Consider the following 16,720-nt stretch of genomic DNA (forward strand, 5'->3'; position numbering starts at 1 on the left):
CACGATCCCCACCCTACTCTTTACACAATCCCCAGTGACGTGTGAACACAAGCACATCAGAAGCTGTGTTCCTGTTTTTCTTGCTGTGCCCTCTTTTACCATCTCTGGAATCACTGAAATCATTACAGCGGCTCTAAGGCAGTTTACTCGGTGGGCATGCTAAGTGTCTAGCAAGTAGCAGGTCCTGTCCTAGGATTTAGGAGTACATGCCCAGCGCAATGTGGTGGGCACAGCACAGTGAGGGCCCATGAAGGGAACCACTGAGTGCAAACCAAAGCAGATATGTCTGTACTCGAGAGTCATTGCAAGTTAGGAACGACCCGTAGAGGCCTCTCCATTCGGTTTAGTTTAAGGGAATTTACCTCTGTTTTCTCTATAAATAAACTTTTTCGAAAAGATTGAAAAACGTGGAATAATGCCACATGGCATTATGTAACCATTCATCAGAGGTCAGCAACAGAAGCTTGGATTTTGAACTCTATTATAGCTCCTCTGTTTCTCCCCAGTGACATCACTGAAAGGGCTACTTTTTTTGTAGGTGGCCAAGAACAGAATGGAGTGCCACAAAGCATAGTCGTGGACGTGCGTGAGTTTCGCAGTGAGCTGCCGTCTCTGATCCATCGCCGGGGCATCGACATTGAGCCGGTGACTCTGGAGGTTGGCGATTACATCCTGACACCAGAGATGTGCGTGGAGCGCAAGAGCATCAGTGACCTGATTGGCTCCTTGAACAACGGCCGCCTCTACAGCCAGTGCATCTCCATGTCCCGCTACTACAAGCGCCCGGTGCTGCTGATCGAGTTCGACCCTAGCAAGCCCTTCTCCCTCACGTCCCGCGGTGCCTTGTTTCAGGAGATCTCCAGCAACGACATTAGTTCCAAACTCACTCTCCTTACGCTTCACTTCCCAAGGCTGCGGCTTCTGTGGTGCCCCTCCCCTCATGCGACTGCGGAGTTGTTTGAGGAACTGAAACAAAATAAGCCGCAACCCGATGCGGCCACGGCCCTGGCCATCACAGCAGATTCCGAAACCCTCCCCGAGTCGGAGAAGTATAACCCTGGTCCCCAAGACTTCTTGTTAAAAATGCCAGGAGTGAATGCCAAAAACTGTCGCTCCTTGATGAACCACATTAAGAACATCGCAGAATTAGCGACCCTGTCGCTAGACAAGCTCACAGGCATCCTGGGTCATGCTGCGAACGCCAAGCAGCTTTATGACTTCATTCACACCGCTTACGCGGAAGTCGTGTCTAAAGGCAAGGCAAAAAAGTGAGCAGTGGCAGCGTCTTGTCACCCCGTGACTGGCCCAGCCGCCCCTGCCAGCCACACTGGGTCGTCATTAATCATCTGCTCAGCGATTCCTTCTTTCCCAGTGCTGTTAATGGTTGTGTGTTCTGTCTCCAAGGTCGGTGGACCAGAAGCCAAGCTTCCTCTGCACGTTGGGCTTAGGTGTCTTTCTAACTGTCCCTTGCCCGTCTCTTTCCCCCGCTGCACAGTCCAGGTCAGGCCGAGTATATTCCACCTCTACATGGGGAGTGTCAGGACCAGGCAGAGGTTCTGCTAGCGTTTATAGAAGGCCATTTGGAAGCAAGCAGGCATCTGTGTCTCGTACACACAGTCGTGTTCTTACCTGCCGTCTACACAGGGCCCTCTGCAGCCCTGAGAAGGAGCATCTCTGCCATTCCCAACAAGTTCTTTCCACCACATTTTATTCAGCTTCATACTTCTTGGGGACTTCCTACTACTGCTCATTGAAGACAGTCACCTCTAAAGCTGGCTGACTGGTCCCCTAATCACCCAAATATATGTAGCACTTGCTGTAACTTGGTTATTCAAAACCAGTATTTTTAAGACATAAAATGAATTACCTGTTTACAGAATTGAGTGGCATAGGTGAAGGAGCCCTTAGAATTCTCAGTTCTTGCACCTGTTCAACCTCTTAAATCCCAAAGATCTCCAAGCCCAAACGAATACTCACAGTCTTGTAAAGACTCCCACTCCTCCCACATCCCTTCACTAGTCTAAGAAGCTCACAGCATGTCCTCCTGAAACACACACAGTCCTCTGATTGCCCCTCCTCTCACTCCCGTACTAGGGTGTCTCCTTCCTTCCCTGGGTGAGCTCTCAAACGCGAACACATGAGCGACCCCCGGAGCTCTTAAGACTTGGTTTTCTTTCCTCTTGAGATAAAAGGATTGTAGATAAACGGAAGATCAAAGCATAGAATATATAAAAGCTCAAATGAAATGTATAAAGAGACCAATCTCATTCTAAATCTCCTCCTGACTGACTTAGGTCTACTTTTTACGGAAGTGTGCATGCAAGGTCTCCATAGCATCTCTGCTGTTTTTAAACTTTGATATTTAAACATTATCAACTTAGCTATTATTCACTGTTTAGTCACGAGCAGTTGGTTTTCTACCTCAAGAGCTGCTGTAGCCGTCAGTTCCGCTGCCCATGTCATCTGGTTTAACATTTGATCAGTGTCAGCTCCTTCCTGGTTGGTCATGGTGAACCAAGACAGTGGACCTTATAACAGAAACGTGTCTTCTCTCTTAACAAAAGCACTTACTGAACCTCTTATATTGGCATCTTGATTCCTTGGTACTTAAAAGTACCTCTGTCCCTCATTGTCCATGGAGACTTGGTTCCAGTACCCTCCTGTGGTACCAGATCTGTGGATGCTCACATCCCTCCTACGAAACAGTGTACAACCTGTGCACATCCTGTGTGTATTTTAAACCATCTCTAGATTATCTAAAATATTGAATACAATGTAAATGCTGGGTAAGTAGTTGTTAGACTGTTTTGTTTAGAGAATAATGACAAGGGGGAAAAAAGTCTATATGCATTCAGTACAAATGCAGTTCTGTTTTGGTTTTTTCCCAAATTTTTTTCAATCCTCAGTTAAATCCACGGATGCAGAACCCTTGGGTTTTGAACTCCATACAGGGGACTTCAGGAAAGAATTGAGGGGTATCAAGAGCCAGTTTGATTACCATAGGACTCTGTAAGGTGATGTGGAGAAGAGAAAGGAAACAGGTGAAATAAAGATTCGAGCTACTAATTTTGTCCCAGTGATAAAAATGTACCCTCCAGGGTAGGGAACAAACCCATTGAATGATTACAACATTAGTGCTAGCATTCATTTCTGTATTTATTCTATGGAAGAGTTCAAGCAGAGTGTATTTGTCCATTAAAACAGACATACTACTTCACATGATGATGGTTATTATCCATGAAGTGCAAGGCTTCACCCTATTTTGCACTTCAGCTTGGAGTATATAATACCTATTTTTTTCTTCTTGTATAATTCCACCTGCCTTTTATTTGTTTCATGACCTAAAACAAAAATCTTAACAGCATGTTCCATGATGGGGGGTTTCATTCCAAGTTAAGTGTTCAAAACTTAACTCTTCTGAGAGCTACCACATTAAGCGATCCTTGTCATCTAATACACCATGGGTAACAGTCTCAACTGTATTTATTTCCAGTGTCCCTCAGCTCTCAAAATCTGCTGTCTGCTGTTGTACCTGTGGGACATGAAGACAGGTGCATCGTCTCACGTACGTTTGAATTTTGACCAGTAATTTCTAATGAACTTTAAATGGTCATTATAGGTGAAGGACTCTCCCTGTTACTTCCTCACCCAACCAAATAAGTGTATTTTAATGTATTTCCAGTTGTGGAAAACTTTCAAAATATCCATCAAATATTTACTTTTCTCAAATTTTTTTTATAAATTTTTACAAAGAATCTTTGATAAAGGAACTCGAGATGCATGCCATTGCAAAACTAAAGTATTACTTTATTTTCTAGCAGCATTTTACTACTTTTGCCCTTTTCCTTCAAACTAGCAAACGTCCAATATACTGATGAACTCATGCATAGGTTGTTCAAAACCTTTTTTAAAAGCCAGATCATCATCATTGTTCTATTTTAAAAATTTGAACACATGAAATATTGTGAGAAGTCATTCTGAGTTTTCTTTGTTTAAATCATAGTACATCTCTTGATTTTCCTTAAAATTATATGGGAAGAAATCATTTTTTCATAGTGACCATAAATATTGTCCTTTAGGTAGAAAGTCAGTTTATTAAGACTGAGGCTTAGTAGACGGGGTGTCTACTAAGAATGCAGTTTCCCGGCTCAGGAGGACCTGAAGATAATTGTCTCATCCACCAACTCATCAGGACATGAAGGGGTAAATCCAGGTTTGGTGGTGGTGTCACCAGGGGGCCTTCAGCAGGAAAACTTTCCCTGAAGCAAATCTGGAGAAGTGGCTTGGTGGGGGGGACAGGCATTATTGTCCTTTGCTCTTGTTTTTCAAGCACAATTTGATTTTTTTTTTTTTTTTTTTTTTGGCTCAGAGAACTTTAGGGAAATTCTCCTTTGTCTTCATTTTAACCTAGAAGTGGGCCCTGAAAAACCAACATGTTAGGAAAATTCTTTTCTCAGCCTCGAGTAGATTCAAATGTAACCAGGCTTCGAAATGAGTTGTCACTGGGCTGTATTAGTTTGCTTCGTAGCTATTTCCTGTCCGATCCTGAACTTCAGCACTTCATGACCCACCTTTTTAGTAGCCTTTACCACTGTACTAGTGTTTTTTAATTTATGGTTGTGTAAGTCAGTATCTTGATGGGAGGGAGATGAAACTGAAATATATCTGTCACTGAGGTGTGTGTGTGTGTGTGTGTGTGTGTGTGTGTGTGTGTGTGTGTGACAAAATGTATATTTATTCTACATTCTTCTTGGTCAGTATCTTACAGACAAAGCAAAAATAATGTGTAGTGAAAGGGCGTATATTGCCAGCAACATGTTAGTAAATATTTAAAATTCAGAAGATCTTTTCTTTTTCATTACTCAAAATAAATAATTAAAGCTGAACGTTGGTGAACTGCTCACTGCCTCTGCTGTTTGACTTGCTGGTGATCCACTTTCTACGCCATCAATATACTTTTCTATGGGTTATTTTTCCCCCTTCCTGCTTTTCATTCTGCTGCAATCTCCTAAACCAAGGGAAGGAGGAAGTATTCTCCTTTTGAAAATACTCAGTTCTTTGGTGTACAGTGATTGCGCAGTAAACAGTTTCTGGGACATCTTAAGGAAGGTTCATTTCCTGCCACACCCACCCACATATATAGTTGTTCCTTTGACATCAAAATTGGAAGAGAATTGTCCCTTTGACACACCTGGAGTTCATTGTGATTTTTTTAAGCAAGTTTAATTATTAGTTTACAAATTGACTCATCTCAATGATTTAATTATTCTTCATTTTGCTTTAAAATGTAGATTCATGTCCCTTTTTAATGAGATGTGGGACAGGTTATTAATCAAAATGTTAAAATGTCTGAATAAAGATTTTGGCAGCCTAATGAACCTTTCCTTAGTAGTAATGGGACTTGCATTTATTGAGCATTTATGCATTATCTCACTTAATCCTCATAACAAAACCGTAATGGTATTATTCAATCCTGTTTTACAGGATCAAAGCTGAGGCACAGAGAGCTTAAGGAATTTATCCAAGGTCACCCACTGGAATCATGATCAGAAATCGAGTAGTCTGACTCGAGAGCCTAAGATGAAACACTGGGGGAAGGGTTGGGGTAGGGGCGGTTTGTGGGACCAGATCATGTCCACTTTCCTATATCTAATTACACACATGCTCTGGAAAAAGCAAATGGGTTTGCATTTGTTGGCAAATTTTTCCTGCATCCCTTTGATTGACCAACTCTAAACCTCCAGTTCTTGGACTCTCTCCTGAACTAGTCTTAACATCTTCCTGATTTCCTCATTAATTCAGTCAAATAGAATCTTTGCCTTCTGATTTTTTTCTTTTTAATGAGTCAGACTTTTAACTTCTTGAAAATCATACTTCGCAATAGTATTACCAAGGTGAGCTCACATAACTCCCATGTAATGATAAGACCCATTCCAACCTCATGCGTCCTAAAGTTAAACTTTGCAAAATGGAAGAGAAAAATACACATATGTACATATATGCTATGTAAGATAGACATATATATAATTTCTTAAATATAAAGAGAAGTATAATTTAGTACTATGATGTTACTATATTAAAAACTGCAAGTTGATATTAAGTTTAGGAACTATAGACAATTTTAAGAAGCGGATTTGTTGCTCGACGGACTCTCATTCTGTTTGCAAAAGCCCAGTGTTTGATCTGAGTTCCTTTCCTGAGGAGCCATGGATTATCTATGGGTGTTAAAGAGACTGGTTCATGGATGAGAAAAGAAGAATTTTAGATAGTCTCAGGGATCTATCTGTGTGACCAAGATATCCACAGGAGAACATGACTCTCAGAACTGGAAGATAAACAAAGTTTGTGATTTCAAAGGGGTTTCCAGGAATTGGTGAAAAGAGTAAATAACCCAGGACTCATGAAATGGTGGCAGAGTACATTGGAGATGGGTCGTCAGGAACGCTTTCCTATGATTTTCTGCTCCAGGATGTGATATCAATTAGAGAGTGCCTCTGCCTGAGTGAGAGATTTGCATCCTGTGCCGCTGCTTCCTTTCTGACTAGGGTGTCACCCGGCAGCTTAGGAGAGAAGACAATTTAGTAAAGAAGCGTAACTGGGCAGGTTCGTCCAGCGTCAGACATTCATTGCATAAGGTGAAGGGACACGCCATCTTGTCATAGAGAGACATCAAAGGGGCTGGGGTGGTAGCTCAGTGGTAGAGCACTTGCCTAGCGCATGTGAGGTACTGGGTTTGATCCTCAGCACCACATAAAAATAAATTAATAAAATAAAGGCACTGTGTCCATTTAAAAAAGAGATCAAAGTTAGAACATGTGCAAGTAGAATAATGAAAATAACACAGGAGAGATGTAAGGTCTCTGGAGGTCAGAGGAAGAGGTCATGTCCACATAGGGACCTGAAGGGGTCTTGGAGCAGAGGTGGAAGTCCAGATGGGTCTGAAAAAAACTGCTAGGACTTGGACAGATGTGAGTGGTGCCCTTCGGTCAGGTCAGCAGAGATGTGGAAATAAAAGGATGGTGTTTAAAGAGCTGTGAATGGTGAAGCAGAAGCAGCACAGTGGGACCACCTGGTATAGGGCTCCCACGGGCTGGGATGAGGGGCTTGTTCTCATTTCAATAGAAAAGCAGAAGGAAAAGATGTGACCAAAAACTCCATTTGAGTTTGAGATAGAAAGGAGCTACTATTAATTGAGCACTTAACAGTGTGCCGGGGATTTGATCCTTGTTAGCATAACTTTACAGACAGGGGATTGAGACTCTTGAGAGACTGAGAAATTCAAACCACAGTGGAAGTAACTGCAAATTCAAACCACAAAGCTCACCTTCTTTCTCCCATTCCTTGTTGGGAGAAAACCAGTGCAGAAGCCACTGTACCATCTGAGCAACAGGCGATGAGGGCCAGAAATAAGGTGGTTTTGGAAATGGAAAGGACATAAAGAAGCATCCAAGAAGGCCAGGCTGTGTGGCAAAGGAGGAAAGAGATGCCTAGAAGGAGTCTAAATAACTCTGGGAAACCGTGAGTCTGGAGAAGGGCCTGGTTTGAGGGAAGAAGAAGCTCAGTTTGACGGTTACCACGAGATGGGTCAGGCTCCATTGAAGATGACGCCTGCACAGAAATGAAAGGCAAAGGCTTTTTTTTTTGGGGGGGGGGGGGTGCTGGGGATCAAACCCAGGGCCTTGTGCTTACGAGGCAAGCACTCTACCAACTGAGCTATCTCCCCAGCCCCAAGGCGAAGGCTTTGAATCAATAAATAGCTAAGGTGAAGAACCAACAGGCAGCTTTAGACAACGCCCACCTTTAGGTGGAGGATAGAGACACAGAACGGGGGAGGAAGCAGAGGCAGAACTGAATCACAGCAAGAAAGGCAGGAGAGAATTCCAAGGCACCGACCCAAAGGTTAGGAGTCCAGCAGTCCTGGTGCTAGCGGCCTCAGGGTACACCACAGAGCACCCTGGTCATCCTGGGTCATGGGCCAGGAGCCTGGGACACATCTTAGCCTGAGAGTCTGAGAAGCCACGGGGAAGGAGAAGATGGGAAGAGCCCAAGTCAAAGGTGACTCTGTTCATGGGTAAGGGGGATGCAGGAGCAGAGCTGACTAGGAGAAGGAAAACCCCAGAGAGAGAACAGATAACCAACAGGACTAAATCTCAGTGCTGGGGGTGGAGAAAAAAATCAATGGCCTTGCTTCTCTTCCTTTCACACCTACAGAAAACCTGTTTTTGTGTTGATTTGCCTCTTCTTAAAGGCCAGCATTTATGTCACCATGCATACCCCCAGCTTGGAACAGAGCTGCAAGTCACAGTAAATAACAACAAGCCCTTTTCTGAAGCCTTCTATTTTAACAAAGCGGTGGTGCTGTTTGGCCACAAGGGCTTGCCGTGTTTAAGCTGGTTGTGGAAAGACCTAGAAGCCCTCTGTTTGTAACCTGGGGTTTACAGCTTTATTAGTATTTAAAGCATCCCTTTCAGCAAGTTACAAAATCAAAACACTCAGGTGCTGGCTAATGGCACCTGAGGCTGCAAGCTGAAGCTCTCACTCGCCAATCCCAAGACTTAGTAAGGATTTTTATTTTGGTTGTGCTGAGCTTACTGTAACTGGGGCGCCGAGTTGCTATGGTGATTTGTTCTCAAAACAAAGCACTTTGCTTCAATGCATTGAAACAGCAGATAAATCTACTTTATGTTGACTTGATGATGGCATTAATTCTAGTTGAAACATCCCACCCCCATGCTCACATTAGGACTTGTATATAAGAATCTGAAGTCCAGGCCGAGAAGGCGTTGGCAAAAAAAAAAAAAAAAAAAAAAAATGCAACTTTGCTTTTTAAACCTGGGCCTTCACAATTCACAGAGTTGAAGGCTGTTGGCTTGCAGCCTGGAACTGTACTATGGGGGCGGCCTGCAGCTGGGGGAAAGTTGGTCCCTGAAGTAATTATGTGGTTAATTACTCCAGTGTGGGCATAGGTTGAAGGTTGGTGACTCACACTTCGAACTCACCAGTCCATGCAGGTGGGGCGGACAGGATGCAGGATGCACGGAGCTCAGCTGCTGCTTCCCCTTCCTCTTACACATCTGCAACCTGTCCCCCTCTACCCTTGAGGTGTGGGAAAGGCAACATCAGCTCCTCAGCACGGGTCCTCCTGGTCTCACCAGTAGGGGTCCCCGTTGAGTCATGAGTCCTAAACTGGTTAGACTGGCGTCACCGGACGCTTTAAGGATGACTGCACTTTGACTGGGGTGTATCTGCCTCTGATTCTTGCCTAACCGTGACATGGGAGAGAAAAAAAGGAGATGCCTGACTTCCAGCGTGACTCATTCAATATAAACAAACGGAGGACAGATTCACTGCCTCTTATCGGAACCGAGTATGCGCCCCAGGACAAGCGTGAGTCAGAACAGAAGTCCCAAGTCTTGTTGCTCAGAGCTTTCTCCCTCCAACCCCACCTCCCCAGGAAGAGGTGGATTTGGGGGTGTAGTGCTATGCGTTTCTTAAATACTAACAGGGACCCCATGTTAAACCCTGGGCTTCTAAGTGAGCTTAATCCCCTTAAAACCAAGAAGTTTTCCAAACTGATGATAAAAATTGGCCATATCTACAAAGAAACTCATTTGGAGTGGACAGAAATGTTTGTAATCTTAGCAGTGATGATTTCTCAACATATGTCAAAAATCAACAAAGGACACTTAAATATGTACAGTTTACTGCATGTAAGTGATACTTCAGTGATTTTTTTAAAGAAGAAATACAATTCACAGTCTGGCAGAGGCAAAAACACCTGGCCACAGTCCATCTTCACTGTGCTCTAGGTAGCTCTTCACTTTCCACCCATCCCCATCTTCGCTTGTGTTTGGGTGCAAACACATATAAGGCAGCAGCCTGCAGGGGTCCTGGTGCTGTGTCATCGAATGCTGATCCCAGTCTCCCAGAGCATGTGTTGGTAAGCACGTTACTTATTCTTCACTCGACGGACTATTCACCGGAGGGAATGGAAGCAACAGGAAATGGGTAAGGCACAGGTCGGCATCCAGTCTGGAGTGGTGCAAGTGGGCAGATGTTAGGTAGCAAAGGAAAAAGAAGCACCTTCTGTGGACTCGGCCCCGCCTCACCTCAGGCAGCCACGGGGTGGAGAGGGCTGTTTGTGCCTTCATGTTCTAGCGAAGGCAAGTCGGGTCAAGTCAACAGCAGGACTGCTCTCAAGAGCTGGCTGTCGGCTGTGCCTGCAAAACACGCGCATGAGAAATGACTTAAAGCTTGGAGACCAGCCTATTAATTTAGGGAGAAACAAACACAGGCACTTAGGTGGAAAGCTAAACAACAACAAAAAATGAAGTCGTTTGGCCAATGGAGTTACCCAAAGAATGAGCAGCCACCAGCAGAGGGACTGCCCAGATTTTTTTTAAATATAAATAACCTCAGTTGGGAAAATATGAACATGTGTCTATGCGTGGAAGTCCTTCTGACTTTCTGAAAATTATGTGGCATTTGTCTCCTTTTGGATAAAATGCCCTTAGTGGACGGGAAAAGGGACTTTTTCTTTCTCCTTCTAGGGGTATTCTCTTGTGAATACCTGCTTCTGATGGCTAACCGTATGGGAAAGGTCTGTATTTCTTTCATTTTGACAACTAACTTTATCCCAAAGGGCTTAATTATTTCTTTCATTTTTCCCTTCAGTCTCTAATATGACCAGCATTGGTCCCTGTTGCTGTCTTTTGGCAAAGAAATTCAAGGTTCTTTTCCAAGCCATCTGGAGAATTTGTCATTTTAACAAAGGGGCCATCCACGTAAGAGGGCTTGTTAGTCTCCTAATTGCTCGGTGAGTGGTGTGTGTGTGTAAGCACACACAAATGCTGCCTCTCCAGATTCTATACACTCTTTCAAGGTATGTCCTTGCCATGTGGATGTCCTCAGGCACAATGGCTATTGGTGTCCTTAATTCTCAAAGATAGTCCCAAATTTCAGCTTCTTTTGACATATCCCATAAATGGATTCATACTCTTTAGATCAAATTTTGCTATAGAAAACACGGTCTGGAAGAAGCATGTTCTCAACAAATCTTTTCCCTTGAAATCCAGGGTCTTCAAAATTAATATGTGGAAAATCATGCCTGTTTATTCAACAAGCATTCATGAAGTGCCTACTGTGTGCCAGAACAGCAGAACACATCCCAGAGGTCAGAGTTAACAGGTTGCTGTTTGCACCAGGTCCTGAAGAATCCACAAAACAGAACCAGCTTTTGCATTTGTAATAATGGAATTACGGTAACACATTACTTACTTAAAACAACAACAGCAAACTCAAGGCCTAGCAGTGGCCTGGTCTGCACAGCACTCCCGTAATGCATTCTGGAGCTCCGCAGCGCTATAAGCATGGGTTACAGAAGTTGCACAAGGATACTTGGTGGCCAACTGCCAAGCAAGGCCTCATTTCACACTTAATGCCTTGTGGGAATAAGAGAACAGGAGAGGAGTCTTTTGAGCAGACAGGAGAGTTGAGTCGTCATGAAAAGCAAGGAACCCACGTCCTCTGTTGTTGGGGATCTCCAAGCCTTTCACTGGTTTGGCAAAGCCAGGTCCGAGAGCGAGTTGGGAAATGGAAGAGAATATTTACAAAAGAAAATATATTCTTCAGGTAGGTCTTTTGTAATGTACTCCTGAGAGCTGTCGCGGAGATAAGTTTTGTCATAGGACTTTTTAGCTGGGGATCTAAACCTTCCATCTGTCCCTTTGAACTGAATCTTCAATGTGTGGTCCAGACTCAAGCCTCCTATGTTTCCTCTAATTAACAACCTATTTCCCTCATTTTAGTCTAACTTCTGTTTAAAATAGGTGTTTTTATAATTGGGCCCCTGGTCGGTGGTTCATGAAACACGCGTTGATCCACACGTGAACTTCTTTGTTATTTTTCAATGAAGATAGTATTAACAAAACTCCCCCTCTCCCCACCGCCAAGCTAGGACCTTGACAAGAAATGAAAACATACACCAACCCTCTAGATCCACATGCATCTGATTTCCCTCCTCCCAAGTCAAAGTGAACCCTCATCCTGAGTTATGTTTAATATTCACTGGCTGTCTTTTCTGTAGGATCTTATCAAATCTTCTTTGTGTTATACATATTCCAAAAAGTCTGGGTATGCATAGGTGTTGTTTTAACTTTATAAAAAAAAAAAAAAAAAAGTGTGGTTTTAGGGCTTACTTATATTGGTAAGATCCATCCTGGTGTGCATGTGGCTGGCATTCAGTTTGGGCTTCTCTATAATATTTCATTATATGAATAGATCAGAATTTATTCATCAACCCTCTCTTTACTGGGTGTCTGGATTTGCTCATAGGTTCTTGATATTATAAACTGTACTTTTATGAACACCCTTGTATCTATCTAGTCATATCCAGGTGCAATCAAAGAGTGAAATTGTTAGGTTAAGGTTTATAGTCAACTTTAGGGGACAGTGTCAAACTGGGTATTTTTCATGTTTTTATTGGTGCATTTTAGTTTTGTAGAGCGCATGTATAATCACATATGCATGGAATGTAATTTCTCCGCTTCGGTCCCTAGTGCTTCCTCTTTTCTTCCCCTCTTCCCTCGCCAGCTCCCCTTCCTCTACACTACTGGTCCTCCTTGTTTTTACTTATTGCTTCTTTTTCGGTTGGTGCTTTGTGGGTATACACGAAGGTGGAATTCACTGTGACATACTCATGTGTTCACAGCATTATTTGATCAATTCCATTCTGCGGTTCTTCCCGGTTCCTGTCCCTCCTCCCTCCACCTCTACACCACTGATCTCCCTTTTTTTCCCCTGGGATCCACCCTCCTTAGTTTTTCCCTTATTTTGCTCTAGCTTCCGCATATGAGAGAAAACATTCGACCCTTGAATTTCTGAGCCTGGCTTATTTCCCTTAGCAGGATGTTCTCCAGCTCCATCCATTCACTTACCAGTAAATGCCATCATTTCATTCTTCTTTATAGCTCAGTAAAACACCATTGTGTGTGTATACACCACATTTTCTTCATTGATGTGTTGATGGGCACCTGGGCTGGTTCTATAACTCAGTTATTGTGAATTGTGTTGCTATAAATGTTGATGTAGCTACATCCCTATAGTGTGCTGATTTTAGATCTTTTGGGTAAATATCAAGGACTGGGATAACTGGGTCATCTGGTGGTTCTTTTGAGGAATCTCCATACTGCTTTCCAAGCAGTCCCACCAACAATGTATGAGTATACCTTTTCCCCCACATCCTCATTTTCTCCCTAATATGCCAGGCAGGTTGATAAGATGCTTTGGATCAAGTTGCCAGAACAGGCCATGGGGTCACATACCATTAAAGCTAGAAGAAGCTTTAGAGATATGAATGAGGACCCAACTCAGGCTTATTCATTCAACAAATATGAATCAGGACTAACTTGGTGCTAACCACTGCACTAAGCCCTGGAAGTTCACTACAGAATGAGTCCAACAAGACCTCCACTTTCCTGGAGTTACTTTCTCATCTTGGGAGGGAATCAGGATGACAGTTTGATTAAAGTACTATGAAGAAAATAGAATGTGAGAAAGGGAGAGAGGGAGAAACAGAAAGGCACCATCTGGGGCCTCCCTTCCTCTCCTTGGCCTTCCTGGGAGTGATGCTGAATAATCGGGCAATCTACAACCACTCAAACTCCCATCTGAAAACGCCCCCCACAGCTGCCTGGGTTGCTGTCTGCATATGCCAATCAAAGCCAGTTGTGCAGCCCAGCACCCAAGCTAGCCGAACATGATTCAGAGAGTCACAGAGCTCTGAGTACACAAGACTGGATAAATTCCAAAATCCACTCCTGTCAGGTATGCCCTTACTGAGCACCCACTCTGTGCCAGGGTCCTGTGACAGATTCCAGGGCTACCAAGATGGGAAAGTCAGTGCTTCTGCCCCCCAGGAACTCACAATACCCTGGGTAAGGCAGAGACACATGGTGACACTTTGAAAGCAATGCATGTGTTGTGATGGAGACATGAATGGAGTTCACTGGGAACACAGAGGAGAAACACCTAGTCTGGTCTTAGAAGTCGGGGAAGACTTCCTGCAAGAAGTGACGCCTGTTGGAACAGTTCTTGCTCTGTAAGGCCACCAGTAGCAGAGAACTAGTTGGATGCTAGAGAGCTAGCTGTAAGGTTAAGCATGCAATTTACGCTCGGGCTCAAACAGCCTCACTTAATATGGTAAGTTACCCATCCAGCGAAACATTCGTTTTCTCATCTGTAAAACAGGGATGATAGACAGAGGACATACGTTTATTAGGAAAACTGAATTAAAATGTGTCAAGCACTTAGGTCTTAAGTCAATTCCTTTCATGACCAACTCACAGCAAATCAATCCAATTGGCCAAATAACCAATACATTGAATTTGCCAAAGTTACCAAGTAACTTTAATTAGAGTATTCAACTTTGGGTTTCTGATTGTAAGATATGCTTTTCTGGTTATTAACTAAATTTGACTTGATAATGCCCCCCAGCAAATGAAACTGTTAAAACGTGGCATGTGCCACCTGGGTTCAACCCTCAGCACTGCAAGAGAGAGACAGAGAGAGAGAAAGAGAGCAAAGCAGGAATAAGTCTAAGCTGATTGTTTTTTCATGTGAAGTGCTATTTTCCAAACAAATTTTAAGCATTTCATGTCAAACAGATTTGCTTCAGTTTCTTCTCATTTCCTCTTGATACTTATGAATGGCTTTTTCTATTCTTCGAACTATAAATTTTTTTATGATCGTTCATTATGGTATATCAGGCTTAAATTTAAATTCATTAAGTTTAAAATTGAATCTAGTTGGAATTCAGTTTTAGACAAGTCAAATTTTAATGCCAAAAATCCCAAAGAAATCTGAAATCTCAATTAAGTTTAAAAGCATATTAGAGAAATCAGAGTTAGCTGAAACAATCCTTTCCTGAGAAATGCTGAAAATGTTGGTTTCTAACAAGGATCGTTTGGAATACATGAGTAAGCAGCAGTTTGCATAAGGATTTGACATAAAAATGTATTAAACAGTTCTAAGATGAGAAAGTTCATTTCCTCAGAATGAACTAGTATAATGAATCATGTTATCAGTACCTCATTTCTGTAAGCATTAACCATAAATAGAAACTTTAAAGGAAACATTCAACAAAACCAACTTCACAAAAGCCCAAGATTGCTAAGTGATCATCAAAAAGTTAAACAAAGATTGTAATCAAGCATTGACCATATTCTTTTTAAAAAAAAATTCATTGTAACCATTTTACAATCCAGATAATGGGTACACGGGAAGTTGCAGTATATTTTTTCCGCATTTTCGGGGACTGAACCCAGAATCTCACACGTGCTAGGTAAAAACTACTACACCCTACCACTGAGCCTTGCTCCACAGCCCTGTATAACGTTTATGTAAGTTTGAAAATTCTAAGTATGTAGGTTGGAGGGAAAAAGTCGATCTAAATCAAAATTTCCTATAAGAAATGCTGAAAGTCTATTCTTATCAGTAACAACCAAAACTAAACATGGCCTTTAAAGCCGTGAAATTTTCTGGTGAAAGCTACCGAGACTTTTTTGGTTTTAAATGAATATCCAAACTGGCTAATTTTGGCCAGTGGTTCATTCTGGAAAACAAAATTGATAAATGGGTTTCAATAAATTCATTCCCAGAATATTAAACCCCAAAGAAGAGAATACAATCCTGGCAGAAGAAAAAAAAAAAACTGAAAGTAGAGGCAGGAAAGAGGAAGCAACAGAATTTAGTTGGAATTCTGCAACCTGGAGAGGGAGAGGGAAATGGAGACTGGCTGGTCCCAGGCCCCGGGGGCCATTATAGCCATGGTAGGATTTTATGGTACTTGGAGGTTGAATTGTGAGGTTGTTTCCTGATTATAAGCATAACATGATCTCATCAAATTTGAACTAAGAAGAAGAATCTGAAGAAGAAAATGAAAACCATAATCCTGTTGCTCAGATTTTTACTGGACACGCTAATAAGCATTTTTCTTGATACATTACTTTTTCTCCTGAAAGTCTGTAAGCCTTCATATAACCAGCAGCAAGTATAAGGATCCCACTGCCTGACTCCAGTCAAGGACACTTTCCAGACAGTACCTTTCTCTACCCTGGAGCACCAACCAGTATTGACCATTATCTTTTTTTTTATTTTTTGATTTGTTATACACAAATGGGGTACAACTTTCATTTCCCTGGTTGTACACAAAGTAGACTCATACCATTTGTGTAATCATACATGTACATAGGATAATGATGTTTGTCTCATTCCAATATCTTTCCTTCCCCTTCCCCCTTCCCACCCCTCATTTCCCTCTACACAATCCATCCTTCCTCCATTCTTCCCTTACCCACTCCCCACATTATGTATCATCAATATATACATAATGGAATATTATTCAGCCATAAAGAAGAATAAAATTATGACATTTGCGGGTAAATGGATGGAGTTGGCCATTATCTTAAAAAAAAAAAAAAAAACTTCTGATAAAGAAATAAAAGCAATTATAGCAGTCCCCCTTATCCATATGGGGTAGATGTCTGAAACCACATTGAACCCTCTACCTACTGCTTTTCCTATGCATATATGTATGCCTATGATAAAGTTTAGTTTGTAAATTAGGCACAGTAAGAGACTAACAATAATTAATAATAAAATATGACAGTTATAACAATAAGCTACATATGCAAATATGGTCTCTCTAAGACACTAACAATAA

General features: G+C 42.3%; 2 protein-coding genes across 2 annotated transcripts in view; one reads left to right on the top strand and one right to left on the bottom strand.

The window, feature by feature from the left end:
* ERCC4 (ERCC excision repair 4, endonuclease catalytic subunit) overlaps window positions 1-4,903 on the top strand; it is a 29,611-nt gene extending 24,708 nt beyond the window's left edge. Inside the window, exon 11 of the mRNA XM_079120604.1 lies at window positions 539-4,903. Coding sequence (XP_078976730.1) covers window positions 539-1,272 — 734 coding nt within the window. The 3' untranslated portion in view covers window positions 1,273-4,903. The remainder of the gene's footprint in view (window positions 1-538) is intronic.
* PARN (poly(A)-specific ribonuclease) overlaps window positions 1-16,720 on the bottom strand; it is a 578,557-nt gene that overhangs the window by 61,952 nt on the left and 499,885 nt on the right. The gene's annotated exons all lie outside the window — the stretch shown is intronic.

This window comes from Sciurus vulgaris, assembly GCF_902686455.1.
Source record: "Sciurus vulgaris genome assembly, chromosome: 18".
Classification (NCBI taxonomy): Eukaryota; Metazoa; Chordata; class Mammalia; order Rodentia; family Sciuridae; genus Sciurus; species Sciurus vulgaris.